Raw genomic sequence first — 15199 nt, forward strand, 5'->3', positions numbered from 1 at the left:
GATGTGAGGGTAACTGGTATTGACTCATAAGGGCTATAGACCCTGAAAATAGCACCTTCTCCGTTGGAGGAGGACTGTTCTTTAATCAAGGATGTAAGAATAGGTATTCCTCTTATAACAACCCCCAGGTGAGCCCTGAAGAATTTAGGAATATAAGAGACTCAGTACAATTTAGGACTATGTCTAGTATTATAGATGTAAATATAAAGATAGACTCTTTCTTGTCTCTCTGCTTTAAAGAATGTGCTTTGGCTCTTTATTTGTTCAGTTCTCATATTTCCAGGTCACCTATTCTATGTCAGACACTTGTACTAGGTAGATAGTGGTGAGCAAATCCAACGCCATTCCTACCCTCATGTAACTTACAATACAGTGGGTTGGGGGGGTGGAAACACAGAGTTAAAAAACAAATAATAAATAACTGTAAATTCTGAAAGGGCTATGAAGGAAATGAATGGGAGCAGGGAACAACAGAATAAGTGTATCTATTTAGATAGAGTGGCCGGGCCTTTCCAAAAAGATGAAATTTATGCTGAGACCTGAAAGAAGAGCATGGGACGAGGAGCACATGTGGCAGAGCAGCAAAGCTGTGAGGGAGGGAAGAGTTTGACATGCCCTGGATTGAAAGAAGGCAGAGACAGGCAAGGGCTAAATAATGGAGACTGGCATGCCATGTTAAGGAGTTTGAATTTTATTTCAGATGTAACAGTAATTTATTGGAGGCGTGACATGAGCCTTGATTTACAAATTGAAGGTTTAGGTTTTTCATACAGTAATTCAGAAATACAATTGAAAAAACTATGATATTGTGGAAATTGTTCACCTTTTAGAAACTTAAAGCAAGGTAGATGGATCTTTGAAGATAAAGATGGGTACAAGTTTTGCTGCAATTGGTCTGTCACACAGTTGAATACTTGGACAAATTACTTCCATTTAGACTCTGGTATTTAGTGGCTGGATATACTTAGGAAATTCCTTAAAAACAAGTATCAAGGGTTTCTTAGACTATCAACATTTTATTTTACAGTCTATAAAATCCACCCAACTGGCATACGGGTAAAATTGTATGAATGCATGTTACTTCCTGTACACCTAATGAAAAACATGGTCTCTGCCTTAAATGGGGGTAAAGTTTGCAAATGGCAACAAAATAATTAGAATTTTCCCTAACAGACTGTATGTTCCATAGGGGTTATTTTTTAAGCTGAATTTCTTTTAACATTTTGGACTTCATTTAAACACCTAATTGAATTTAATTTAGTTTATGATTGCCTGCTGAGCTTCTATGTAATGTGTTGCACCACCCTAAATTATCTAAGCTCTCTAAGGTACCTGAGGTATTTAATAGTGTGGATATGTGGCTTTTAAATGTCATTATTTCATCACTCTTGTGAAAGCCAGAAGTAATAGGGCTCATACCTGGGGTGGATTTATAATTTAAAGTAGTGAAGAGGTAAAGACATACTTTACTTACTAAGGCTTATCGATTTTAAATTAAAGAATCATTTCCTTTGCTTTCCTTCAAGATCACAACTTTCATGATCACTTAAGAACCATGATTTTTAATTTTCAATATCAACTGAGTAACCTAGCACAGTAGTTCTCAAACTTTTGCATGCATCAGAATCACCTGGAGGGCTTGTTAAAACACTTATTGCTGAGTGTCGGCACCCCCCACCATTTTCTATCTTAGTAGGTCTAGGGCGGGGTCCAGGGTGGGGAATTAAATATCCAGTGAGCTGATGTTGCTGATCTGGGAACCACATTTAGAGAACCACTTACCTCGTATAACCTCACTGCTCTCTTTGGCTTCCCAAATGCTTCCTTTTTGTTGAATATGGTGATTTTTTTTACATCTGTTTCTTAAAGTTGAATAATCTTCCTTTACCACTAAACTTTCGGTTCACAAACTTTTTTGACTGCATCCAAGTTAGGTTGAGGGAGAAGTCCCACTTTCCCTCTACCTCACCTAATTCTGTTTTTCTGTGGAAAAAAAAGTTCATAATGAAGAGCCATAATATAAGCACATTTGAGGGAGGTTATGTATATATCATTTTAGCAGTAAGTGTATGTGTGATTCATATTTGAGCCATAACAGATACTAGAAAATTATAAGCAAAAAATATTTTGCATGCAAGTTATTTACTGTATAAAGTAGGGCTAATCAGAGAGCCTCACAACAAACTAAACTGATGATGATAGTAAACCGTTAGTAATCTTAGTTAAAAACCAAAGATAGCAACAGTTGGACACACAACCAATTCAAAACCATATTGATGAAACTGATGAAGGGTCCTTCCCCAAAATTACAGGAATTGCGACGATCTGCATAAGCACAGTAAGAGCTTTCTAAGGTTACCAAATATAGCTTGGCAGCCAGATTTCTTAGTAGAATACCGAATGTGACTCATTAGCAAAACATAGTAATGCCCTAATTCTAGTCTATGTATATCAAATTATAAAGCTTAAAAACTCACTTGTAGGATTACTCGTATCCTTTGTAAGCACTATAAATTTTAGGGAGTTCTGCCTTATCTGTAAGAACTGCAAGTCAAGGACTATTACTTGAGAATTACTATATAAAGCAACTACTGCATTTCAATAATTATACTGTATTTACTAGGAGAACAAAAGTATTTCACTTTTTATATCATCATACTTGATCTAAACTTTAACTCCAGGCACTCCATGTTTGGATTATTAAATCCCTGCTTTCCCTCCTTGTAAAAAGTAAAAATGGAGTCATTTTAAACTGACATTTGGGGCTTGGTTGGTAGTTTCAGTTAAGTAAAATAGAAGCAATGTAATTACATATTCTGTCACATAGCTAGAAGATATTTTCTCTTTGAAAGTTGCATTTTAAAATATTGATTGTCTCAGGAAGCTCAGATTTGCTAATTCATTTCTGTAAGACCAAAAGTGACTTGCCTTAATGAGTTTTGCCTTAGCTGTTATTTGCCATGTGCTTAAAGATTCATAAAATTTCTCAAAAGGAAATGTAAGTGAAATGCTACATTTTATTTTCTTAAAGGTGCACAGTGGGGCCAGCTTTTGATCTTTTTAATGCTGTTCTGCAAAGCAGCTCTGGCTGCGAACTATAATTGTATTTTCATCTTCACTGTAGAGTTCATCTTGGTTTCAAATGCAAGTTGATAAGAAAAAAAGGGCTAGTTTACCAGTGTGGCCTTGAGTTCTTAAATAACTATCCATAATTTAAAAGATTAAAGTTAATTCATATCATATAGTGATAGAAAAGTTTTGTCAAGATCATTCCATGTATACCATTAACCAAACAGCTTCCATAAGTGTTCCAACATGAATATCCATATAGTATCCTAGATAGTTTACCTTGCTTCTCTGGACCTAACATTCTACTGTGAAATGATGGAGAGGGACAAGGAGACCTTTAGGGTGCCTTCTAGCTCTGTAGCCTTCCTAGAGTGGTGTCCATCAGCTATATTTATTCATTGACAGTGTTCCAGGTATGTGAATCTCTATTTTCTGCTTTTAATATCACACTGCTGGAAAGAACTAGAAGGTTATCTAGTCCACCTCTACTTCCTTTCCAGCTGGTTAAACTGAGGCCCCGTGAGGTGAAATGACTTGTCCAAGGTCACCTAGCTCAGTCCTGGCACACTGCCATGTTGTATTGGTATATCCTGTATCAAGCCACAAAGACTGGATATAGGTCAGCTACTTCTACATTTCTTACTTACATTTGTGCATTTGGGTTTCTACTTTTGACTATACTTTTTAACTTGTCTAAATATTTAGAAATCCTCTAAACAGTCCCGGAAATCTCCAGGAGATGAAGATGACAAGGACTGCAAAGAAGAAGAAAATAAAAGCAGCTCTGAGGGTGGAGATGCCGGCAATGACACAAGAAACACAACTTCAGACTTGCAAAAAACCAGTGAAGGGGTAAGAATATACCTGTAATTTATCTTATCTTCCTATTAACTTAGAAGACATTTTGCCTCAGAACAGGTTTCATATCTCAGCATTAGTAAACGTTGACTTAGTAAATGGAGAAACATTCTCAGCTTGACATATACATTCACTCACAGCTCCTGAATAAGTGATCGGATGCTTAGAGTCTGAGAACAAAAGAGAGCTGGGTGGGAATTAACACCTATCTATCAGTTTGGAACTCTGACAGGTTTATTCTTTTTTAAACTAACTTCAGCACCTTGAGAGTTTTTTAGAAGTCAGGCATGAAGTATTGAAATTATGAAATGCCACCTCAGAATTTGACAGTTTTATTTCTTATAAAATGAATGGCATGTTCAAAATAGGGTATTTTATACTGCTCCTTCTTTCTTAGAAGCAGTATGTAATTTAATATACCCATGGGGATTATAAACATTTAAATATTCAAGCTATATGTGAATATTAATGTTTAAAGTAACCAAGGGGAAAACTTGTACACTTTGAATCTTGTTAACTTTTGTTAACCTCTGTTAACTTCAAAGTCACAGGCAAGTCCACCTTTGTAAAAGTTTTAGTGAAGGCAGATTTTGCCCCTGGTCATTTTCCATGAGTCTTTATGAAGACTAATTGGACAGCGGCAAATCATTTTAAAACAATACTGATAAAATAAATTATTATTACTCTTTAGTTAAATTCTGGTTTCAGCTGAGTTCTTGCTTACTCTTGTCATTACTGTTTACCTCTCAACTGTCTCCTCCTGCTTCCAGTTACCCATAATTTTTCCCAAGTTATGATTCTGTTTATTCCCTTGTTTCTCTCACCCAGCTCAGTTTACTCCATCCTCTGCCTGTCTTCCTTCTCTTGACCTCTCTCCAATAAATAGTCCTCTATCATTACCTTTGCCTGCAGCCCTCCCAGGGACACAGAGCTGCTAACAGTCACTAAAGGCTTGAGTACCTGACTTGGATTTGATTTTCTTTTTATCTCACCTGCTATCTTCCTTCATCCTAGGTAACTTCAATATGTATATAGCAAAAACGCCCTCAACTTGTCTCCCCTTTACTGCCAATCCCATTTCTAGCTGTACTTCCTGTGACAGAGGAAGAGGTAGTTTACACCCGTACTACTCAGTGTGTGGTCTGCAGACAGGTAGCATCAACATCACCTGGGGGCTTGTTAGAAATGCAGAATCCAGGCTCAACCCCAGAGCTATGGAATCAGAATCTGCATTTTAACTAACCGCCCAAGTCATTCATATGCACATTAAAGAGAAGCACTAATCTGCACCTTCCTATCACCAGAGTCCAGAATATCATCTCCTGCTTTCTCCAAGGCTACACCCTGTCAGTGGTCCCCTTTCTCTCCTATACTTTTACTTTCTTTTCTGCTGGCTCCTTACTCTCTGCCTATAAACAGTATCAGGTCTCCCTTAACCTTAAAGATACCTCCCTTCCACCATGTATCCTACTCTTTTCACCTTTCTCTTCATCTCTAATTTCTTAAAAGAGTTCTTTTTTCTCCCAGGGTCCACTTTCTCACCTACTCATGCCTTAACCCAGGGGTCCCCAACCCCCAGGCCATGGACCGCTACCTGTCAGTCAGAGACCTGTTAGGAACTGGGCTGCGCAGCAGGAGGTGAGCGGCGGGCGAGCAAGGAAGCTTCATCTGCCGCTCCCCATTGCTCACTTTACCGCCTGAACCATCTCCCCCCCGCCCCCCCACACCCCAGTCCGTGGAAAAATTGTCTTCCATGAAACCCAGTCCCTGGTGCCAAATAGGTTGGGGACCGCTACCTTAACCCATGGCACTCTTGTTTCTTCTTTGACCGGTTCATGGAAACTGCTCTTGTAAAGGTTCCTAGTGATCCTCTCATTGCCAAATCCAGTGTCTCCTTTAGTCTTTATTTTACTCTGCAGCATTTAATACCATTAGCCACTTTCTTCTCCTGACTTTGCCTCCAGGTCACCAGTCTCTTCTGCTTTCTCTCCCAGTGTCTCCTCAGTCTCCTTCTAGAGCACTTTTCTCTAGGCTGTCTTGGCACACTTCCAGTCTGAAAGCTTCCCCTGTTTCCATCTTATGCACTTATGTGGTTTCAGCTGTTATGTATTACTGATGACTTCTCACTCTGTAGCTCTTGCATTGTAGATTCATTTTTCTAAATAAAACCATTTCTACTTTAATAACTTGAAAGCACCTCAGAAGATAGTTGCTACTAGAAGTAACAACAGCAGCAGAGTCAGAGTAGTAGTGGCTAACATTTTTACCATGTGCCACATACTGTGCTAAATGCTGTACATGCATTTGATCCTCATACAAATCCCAGGAGGTAGGTGCAGGTGTTATCTTCATTTTGTAGCTGGGGAAACTGAAGCTGAAAGGATTGGCCCAGGGTCACACAGCTAGTCAGAGCCTGAATTTGAAGCAAGAGCCTGAGATCTTTTTATTTTTAACCTGTTTCTAATAATATAATTTTATACACAAAAGGATATATATATATAATATAAAAATAAAGTAGTAAGCATGGTAATTTAATGAATACCAGAGACCCTACCACTCAGCCAAAACTAGAACATAACAATAACTTGTATCTATATACATGTTCTTCCCCATCCTATCTTCTTCCTACCCAGAGATAACCACTAGCGTTGTATTTATTATTTCTTTTCATTTTCAGAATTTTAGCCCATACCTAACATATACGTATATACTTAAATAATAATTTAATTTTGCTCATTTTTGAGCTAATGCACATATGCAAGAGTTTCTTTAGGGTATGTAAACTCACACTGGACATGCTGAGTCATGAGTTTAAGGTTTTTAACTTTACAAAGTAATGCCAAATTATTTTCCTAAGTTGTTGGACCCGTGTATACTCCCACCATCAGTGTATGAGTTCCCTGTGATTAACTGGGCATTGTCAGACTTTAAAATTTTTGCCAATATAGTGGATGTAAATTATAGTCTAAATTTGTGATTCTTTGATCAATAATGAAGTTGAGCCTCTTTTCACATGATTATTGACCACCTTTGTTTCCTCTTCTGTGCAGTGCTTGATTTTTTGCCCATTTTCCTGTTGGACTTCTTTTCTTACTGACTTGTAGGACTCCTTTACATATTCTGGATTCTAACTACTATGGGTGGTCATATGCATTGCAGATATCTTCTCTAAGCTGTTAGTGAACAGACTTTCTTAATTTTATTGTAGTCAAATGTATCAAGCTTTTCTTGTTATGGTTATCGTTTTTCTGTCTTGTTTAAGAAGTCTTTTCCTATCTCAAAGTCAGAAAGGTATTCTCCTATATTTCCTTTTAAAATTGTAAAGTTCTTAACATTTCAGTGTTTAATCCATCTGGAATTGATTTTTGTGTATGGTATGAGATAGGCTCCCACTGCATTTTCCCCATAGCATAACCATTTAACCAGCACCATTTATTAAATAGTCTCTCCTTTCCTCTCTGATCTGCAGTGTCATCTGTCATATAGCCATGGGTCTCTCTCTGGGTTCTCTATTCTATTCCTTTGGTCAGTACTAAACTTTCTTAAATTTTAGTAGCTTTATAATGTGTCCTGATATCTTGTAGGGCAAATAGCCTAATTTTTTTTTCAAATATTTAATAGACATGGTCCAGGATAGAAGGTCAGAGGGGCTTTTTTTTCTTGATGGGAGAATATACAGCACATATGCTGATCAGAATGATCCAAATATGGAATGATCACAAAATAATAATGTAAGAAAAAATTGCCACAGTAGTACTCTTCAGAAGGCAAGCAGGCATAAAATCTAGTGCACATCCGGAAGGGTTAGTTACCTTACTCCATCCACTGAAGCAGGAGGAAATGCAGAGTGATTGGGCACAGGGGCAGGTAAATGAGTACTTGGGGTGAGAGCATGCAAAAGTTCTCATCTGATTGCTTTTATCTTCTTAGGAAGCAAGGTTAACATTTGAGAGTGAGAACAGGAAGAAGTGTTGAAAGTTTAAAGAGAGAGGAAAAGGGATAAAGTAGTTACTTAGAAGAACAGAAGAGTGATTGGACTTGGGAAATGAAGTTGAATTGCCAGACAGCAGTAAGGGCCCACATGAGGTTAGTGGTCATGAATTTAAAGTGAGAACGGTCAGATGGCTGTGTGTTTTTCTCCAGGCATATTCAATTGTGCAATCACGGAGTGGCAGAGAATTGCATTTAACTAGAATTGGCGCTTGCCCAGAGAATAAAGGAGGTTCAAGACAAGGGAGTTGCGGGTGTATGCAAGGAAGGGATTAATTATAATGATGGACCCATGGAATCCAAAATATGTTCAGAGGGAAATAAGGATGTGATAGGATCAACAGATTTTGTGTATCCAAGAATTCTTGGAGTTGGAGTACTGGATAAAGGAAGCGAGCTGGAAAGATTGGTGGAGATAGAATAGGAAGATGTTTAGATCAAACTGCGGAAGGGTGGCAGTAGGTGCTGATGACAGTGCAGGTGAGTTTGGTATTTTGAGTGGGACAGTTTTTCATTGTGTGAGCACTGTTCACATCGCAGGACATTTAGTACCCTTGGCCCCTGCCCATTAAATGCCACAGGACCTCCAAGTTCTTATAATAACCTAAAATGTTCCCATAATTCCCCCCAAAAAAACAATGACTTAAAACAGTATTTGCAAATACTCTCAGTGGTTGAGAATCACTTGTCTACGAAATAACCATGCAAATGAGTGACTGAGGTAAGGTGGAAGACGAGATCTTTGGAGAAGAGGAAGTCTAGGAACTTAAGAGGCCAGAGTATTGGAAAGACGATCTCTCTGCATGTCGACATCCAGCAGTTATGGTATTGAATGACAGTGGGCCAGAGCTAAATTCTTCAAGGAGAAAGGGGGAGTGACCCGGGGTGTCTGGAGGTGACTGCAGTTAGGGAGGGGTGGTGGTTCACAATATTGAGACTAAAAGCTAGAAGGATTGTTCTTCCTGGGGATGGAAGCACAAGGGAGAGGAAGAATAGCTTAGAAATAGTCATTAAGATCAAGGACACCTTCCCTACCTCGGGGGCCTGTAGTATAAGAGCTGTGGCAAAGGAAATAGTTACCATCTGGGGGTTGCAGGAAAAGAAGCAGCACTATCTTCAGTGGAAACCAGGTTTCAGTTAGAACAAGTTGATGAGTAAAATATCTCGTGAATTTAGGAAATTTGCTGATGGCTATGACTTCCAAGGGGCCCAGTGGAAGAGATTGAGGAATCTGGTTTGGGGGCCATAAACGAACATGTATAAAGTGACTGAGGATGAGAGTCCAGGAAGTGATAGATGCTCTGGAGCCCATCTTGTGGCAACCGAAGTAAGCAAGAATAAAGGGCATAAGGAAAAAGGATTATTGATGGCTCAAGGCAGATAGTGGTGTTGAAGTTATGAATATTGGTAAAGAAAGGAAAGAAGAGGTTCTTACAAGGAACCCACAGACTTCTGAGACCCCCTTTATTTCCAGAGGCCCTCTGCCTTCATCCTTCCCCCTGCAAGTGGAAGCATGAGGCAGAAAGGGGTAGGCTCCAGGACACTTAGAGCTCCCCTTCTTGATTCATGTGGCTTTAAAGTGGAGGGGACTGATCTTTGTGGCCAGGAAGCCATGCAGATAATATACCTGCTGTATTGTCTCTTGCCATGTAACAAATTATCCCAAAACTCAGTGGCCTAAAATAGCATTTTCTATGAGTCAGGAATCCAAATAGATGTAACTTGTTGATACCTCTATCTCGATCTCTCCAAAGCTGCAGTTAAAAGTATTAGCAGGGGCTCAGATCATTTGGAGGCTCAACTGGGGGGGTGGTCCTCTTCCAAGCTCACTCAGAAAGTTGTTGGCAGGATTCGGTTACACACAGCTTACTGGGCTGAGGGCTTCAGTTCTTCATTGACTATTGGCCAAAGGCCTCCCGTGGTTGCTTGCCACATGAGTCTCTCCATAAGGCAACTCCAACATGGCAGCTGGCTTCATTAGCAAGAGAGAGAATGCTAGCAACACAGAAGTCAGTCTTTTGTTATCCCATCACTTTTGCCTCATTCTGTTTATTAGAAGCAAGTCACAAGGTCCAGCCCACACTCAAAGGGAGGGTATTACACAAGGGTATGAATACCAGGGGGCAGCCATCATTGAGATCCATGTCAGAAAGCTGCCCATCCCTGAACCAACCACTGATAACAAGGGGATTAGAACTGGCTCAGACCAGTCAGGTTCTCCCCATCCCTGGAGCTGGAGTCAAGTCCCCAAATCACAAGGCTATCACATAATTGTGGGGAGGAGCAGAGGATAGAATAAATGTTGGGAGGACAGCCAGAGAGTTCACTGTAACCACTAACCAATATTCACACCTTTATTCTTCTGACTCTGGACCTATTGTTCTTCCTGCCATATAGTGCTGCCTCCTCATGTCTTGCCATTGCCCTCTAGATCAAGCCCAGACTCCTTATTTCAGCATATAATGGCCTTCACACTCCAACCCCAATTTATCTTTTCAGTCTCATTTCTCACCGTACATTCTCATTTATTCTAAGCCAGTGGTTCATCAAGCTGGCTCAGGACCCCTTTCATACTCTTAAAAGTTATTGAGCGCCCCGAAGAGTTTTTGATATAGCTATTGATATTTACTTAATTAGAAATAAAAACAAAATTTTAAGATATTAATTTCCTTTAAAATAATAATAAACCCATTACTTAGTATAAATAACACGTTTTTGTGAAAAATAAATGCATTTTCCCCAAAATTTTTTGAGAAAAATGGTACGGTTTTACATTTTTTAAAATCTCTTTAATGTCTGCTTTAATAGAAGACATCAGGCAGGATTCTCATATCTGCTTCTGGATTCATTCTGTTGTGATATGTTATTCTGGTTGAAGTATAGGAAGAAAATGTGGTCTTATATGGACATGTAGTTCTAATTTTCACTTAAAAGCTCAGATTTTATCATTGGCGACAAATACTGCCATTTTCCTTGAAATAATAGGCTCATTTCATTTATTTTTGACAAAGTGCCAAATACCCAAGTCTGAATAACCATAGTTTATCTGTCATCATTTTTTGCAGTAAAACTGGTGCTCCATAAATGATCCTATGACTTCACCTGCCTCATAACTTCTGCTTACTATGTTCTGGGTGTCCTTCAGCTTCACTGCCACCCTACAGCCTTTCAATGTGCCTCATATTCAAATACCTCAAGAGAGAATCTGATTGGATTAGCCAGCCATTATCCAGTATAGAAGTGGTGTGGCGCTGAGCATGGCAAGCAGCGCGTTAAGGAACAACTTCTGGCTGCTTACGTGGAGGAGACGTCCAGTCTAGCAAATACTCAGAACAGTGTGTCCAGAACATTCACCATTATGAATTAGCAAGATATATTTTCACACACAGGTGCACAGAGAGTGATTATGGTATGAGAAGTTAAAAAAATTAGATTTATAATTTGGTTTTATAAGTACTCATTTGATAGCACCTTGTTTAAAGACCCCGCCCCCAAAAAAGCATGTCCTTAAAGTTATAGTCACATTTTGCTACCACTTGTACTTTGTTTGGAGCACTAGTAATATTCTGAGGCTGCCATCAGACCCTCTGTTCCAAACATACTCTTCAACATGGATTGAGTAGTTGTTACTATGAATTTTCTACCAATGTAAACATAGAATGTATTGCCTTTCACATTAATATTAATAAAAAGACATTGTTATAAAGAATTTTCTTTGGTTGATTAACAATTTTTCATTGTTTTAATGGGTGTCTTCCTCCTTCACAAGGGAGGAAAATCCTCCAAAGTCTGTGAGTATAATCTTATTTCTAGTGTTTTTCTTTGTTAGGAGTCACCAGGCACTGAATCTTCCAAGTTCACAGATTTTAAATGTAATTTTTATTTGATTGGCTTTCTCATTTTGGTAGGAACAAAGAAGGCTAAGAAATGTACTTCTGCCATCTTGAGTGGATGGTAGGTTTAGTAACGTTTCCTATTTGAAGGTTCTGGAATTATTTGTATATTGTATTATGTACGGTACAGGATAGATTTTGGCTGCATAAGTGAAAACATACCCATGAGTGAGCACGTGTATGCTTACAAACAAGTTCATTCACTCAGTGAAGTAAAGAGCTGAAGCAGGCTGTTTTTAGAAAAAATATTGGGGGCCCGAGTTCCCTCTTTCATTCATCTCATGAGAACATTACTAAGGGGTTTAATGTATTTGGGATAATGATGAAGAAAACAAAAGTAGCATCCCTGTGGGGAAATGTAACCTGATACAATTTAAAGTGGGACCCAGATTGAAACATAATTCTTTTAGGAAACGGAAATATTTTATCTTTGTCACATGGATGTAATCTAAATTTTAACAGAAATCTAGGCTTCCGTTCTTTTTGTACATCTTGATTTTATTAACTTTTGTATTTCTTTGAGCCATATGTCACAAGTAATTAAGTTGTAAATATTATACAGAATAATCTGCATACTCTTCAAATACTTTTAAAATTTTCAGGAATTTACCTTTCCTTCTGACACCAAAGTCCTCACAAAGATGGATTATCTTGATTTTTCCATGGACTGTATGTATCCCAGCAATACATAGTACTGGAGTTGTACAGAGTGCATGCTACTGCACTCTGTTCCCTGCCAGACAGTAGACAAAGTTTATTGGTTTTTTCCTTTTTTTTTTTTTTTTTTAATATTAGCTGTATTGTCAGTGCCCTTTCCAATTAGACTTTTTTTTTTTTTTTTTTAATAATTTATTTTTGGCTGTGTTGGGTCTTCGTTTCTGTGCGAGGGCTTTCTCTAGTTGTGGCAAGCGGGGGGCCACTCTTCATCGCAGTGCGCGGGCCTCTCACTATCGTGGCCTCTCTTGTTGCGGAGCACAGGCTCCAGACGCGCAGGCTCAGTAGTTGTGGCTCACGGGCCTAGCTGCTCCGCGGCATGTGGGATCCTCCCAGACCAGGGCTCGAACCCGTGTCCCCTGCATTGGCAGGCAGATTCTCAACCACTGCGCCACCAGGGAAGCCCTCCTTTTTTTTTTTTTCTTAATGGAACACTAAAAATGCCCTAGTCGTTCCTTTAGGTTTTTGCATTGATAGGTATAAAGCAGAGCCTCAGGGGCTGTTCTTGCTAAGTATTGTTAATGCTGCAGTGCAGGCTGGAATCTCAGAAAACCCAGTTATATACTATAAAGGTGTGGATAGCTTTTATTCTAATATCCAAAATCATCTAAAGGTTTGTTTTCTTTCTTTTTTTTCAGACCTAACTACCATAATGAATGCTGCATATTAAGAAAACCACAAGAAGGTTATACGTTTGGTTGTCTAATATTCTTGGATTTGATATGAACCAACACATAGTCCTTGTTGTCATTGACAGAACCCCAGTTTGTATGTACATTATTCACATTCCTCTCTGTTGTGTTTGGGGGAAAAAAGACATTTTAGCCTTTTTTAAGGTTATTGATTTAATTTCATGTTATTTGGTTGCATGAAGTTGCCCTTAACCACTAAGGATTATCCAGATTTTTGCACAAGCTTATACAAGTCTAGGATCCTTTATCAAGGCAGTTATGTTCATCAGTCTCCTGCCTTTACTCCACCATCACCAAACACTCAGTTAAATATAAATTAGCATTTTTTAAAATGACCACTCAACATAATGCTTAAGGGATTTCCTCTCTGTGACAGAACCCAGGAACCAATTCCTAGATACACAATGTTGGCATATTGAAGATAAACTTAAAATTGTTCTTCAGTTTTGAGGCCATGTGTAAAGTTTAATCATATTGTAAAATATCTATTCCGTATTAGAAATAGCTAGTTGACAGCTTATACTTCTCAAAACTCATGTTGTTAACGTACACAAACTCAGTTTCTATATGTGAAGTTAGTGAGTCTTTTGTGTTACTCCAAAATAAAGGCAATGATTTATTTTTTCCCAGTCTCAATACAATTTGAGCTAATCACTCAAGCTGGATACTTTACATTTTAAAGCTGGAATCAGCAGTAGCCCTATGGGAAGTAAGACAAAGCATTGACTTTTAAATATAGACTTTTAAAATGATCTGTTGTTTTCTTTTGGAACTAGAATTAGAATAGTTAATACTCATCCACAAACCATTATTATGTGTACATTATTGTTGCAATTGTGATAATAGAAAATTTTATTTATTTTTATGCCAGCTTATATTGTGAGAACACATTTAGTCAGTTTGGGTTTTATCAATCCTGTTATGCTTGTCCTTGGAACATCTTTCGCGTATTCGAGGTTTGTAGTTGAAAAGTTTACTGTAAAAAAAAAATCAAAAACAAAAAAATGTATTGTTTTTACAGAATAAATTTATTGGAATGTGTACTGGGAGTAAGGTTTGAGGTTGTAAACAACTAAGTTAGTGTAATTTGGCTTCATATATGTAATGTGAGGTATTAATGTAATTCATATATTAAAGCAAAAATTGTTAACAGCAAGTTGACAATAGAATCAAGTGCAGGTGAGGGTTTTCTTTTAACACTCTATGGGTTTTAGGGTTTTTTTAAACACTGTGGGGAGGGAGAGGAACTGGCTACATGATTGCTTGCACGTCTAAGATACTTACCAGTTCAGTGGACCCTAAATTCACACACTTGACATTATCCATGCATTGATTTGGACCCCATTTTCTTTTGGTTTTCTTATTTTGGTGAAGAGCTAGTAAATAACATGAAGGAAAAACATGAGTGGCTCTAAAAGCTTAGGGCCACTGATAATGATGATGGTAGGGGTGGTGGTGGTGATGATGGCAGCTGAGGGCATGAAAGCGCCAGTCCACTTACCACTCCCGGGCTCTGAGGAGGCGGCTGGAATTTTGGTTTGTTTCTCTTACTTATTAGCAAATATTGATTTTCCTCTGTTATACTCACTCACATTTCCAAATATGAAAAGTTCATTAAAAGATAGTAGGAATGCCAGTCCAGTTCTTTTTCCTTAAAAGGTAATTTTTAATTTTGAATATTTTAATTTAAAAGTAATGAAATTTAATTCATGAAAAGTCCTCTTCATTGCTCACACTAAAACATGAGAATGTAGATGACATTTTGAACTGGAACATATAACTGACAGATTTTTAAAACAAAAAGCGTAAAGACTACAGAACTTTTTCTGAAAAAAAATATACAAAATGTTTCAAATTTAATAAGATTTGTCTTCATAAAAGACCAAAAATAATTTATTAAAAATATACACAGAAATACAATAGAAACATTTCCAGTCACCAATAAAATAAGGGTAATGATAAAGTTATAGATCCCTCCTTAGC

At 38.1% G+C, this 15199-nt stretch overlaps 2 protein-coding genes across 4 annotated transcripts in view; one reads left to right on the forward strand and one right to left on the reverse strand.

Annotated features, from left to right (window-relative positions):
* The window catches only part of HDGFL3 (HDGF like 3), a 68816-nt gene extending 60735 nt beyond the window's left edge, over positions 1–8081 (forward strand). The window contains exons 5-6 of the mRNA XM_061179867.1: positions 3775–3921; positions 7858–8081. Of these exons, the coding sequence (XP_061035850.1) occupies positions 3775–3921; positions 7858–7902 (192 nt within the window). The 3' untranslated portion in view covers positions 7903–8081. The remainder of the gene's footprint in view (positions 1–3774; positions 3922–7857) is intronic.
* TM6SF1 (transmembrane 6 superfamily member 1) overlaps positions 1949–15199 on the reverse strand; it is a 39295-nt gene continuing 26044 nt past the window's right edge. The window contains exon 10 of one of the 3 annotated variants that reach the window (XM_061179864.1): positions 1949–1983. In XM_061179864.1, the coding sequence (XP_061035847.1) occupies positions 1966–1983 (18 nt within the window). In that variant the 3' untranslated portion in view covers positions 1949–1965. Of the gene's footprint in view, positions 1984–14087; positions 14193–14791; positions 14868–15199 lie in introns of those variants that run through there. The other 2 variants (XM_061179865.1, XM_061179863.1) reach the window with 2 other exon arrangements.

This window comes from Eubalaena glacialis, chromosome 2 (genome assembly GCF_028564815.1).
Source record: "Eubalaena glacialis isolate mEubGla1 chromosome 2, mEubGla1.1.hap2.+ XY, whole genome shotgun sequence".
NCBI classification, from domain to species: Eukaryota; Metazoa; Chordata; class Mammalia; order Artiodactyla; family Balaenidae; genus Eubalaena; species Eubalaena glacialis.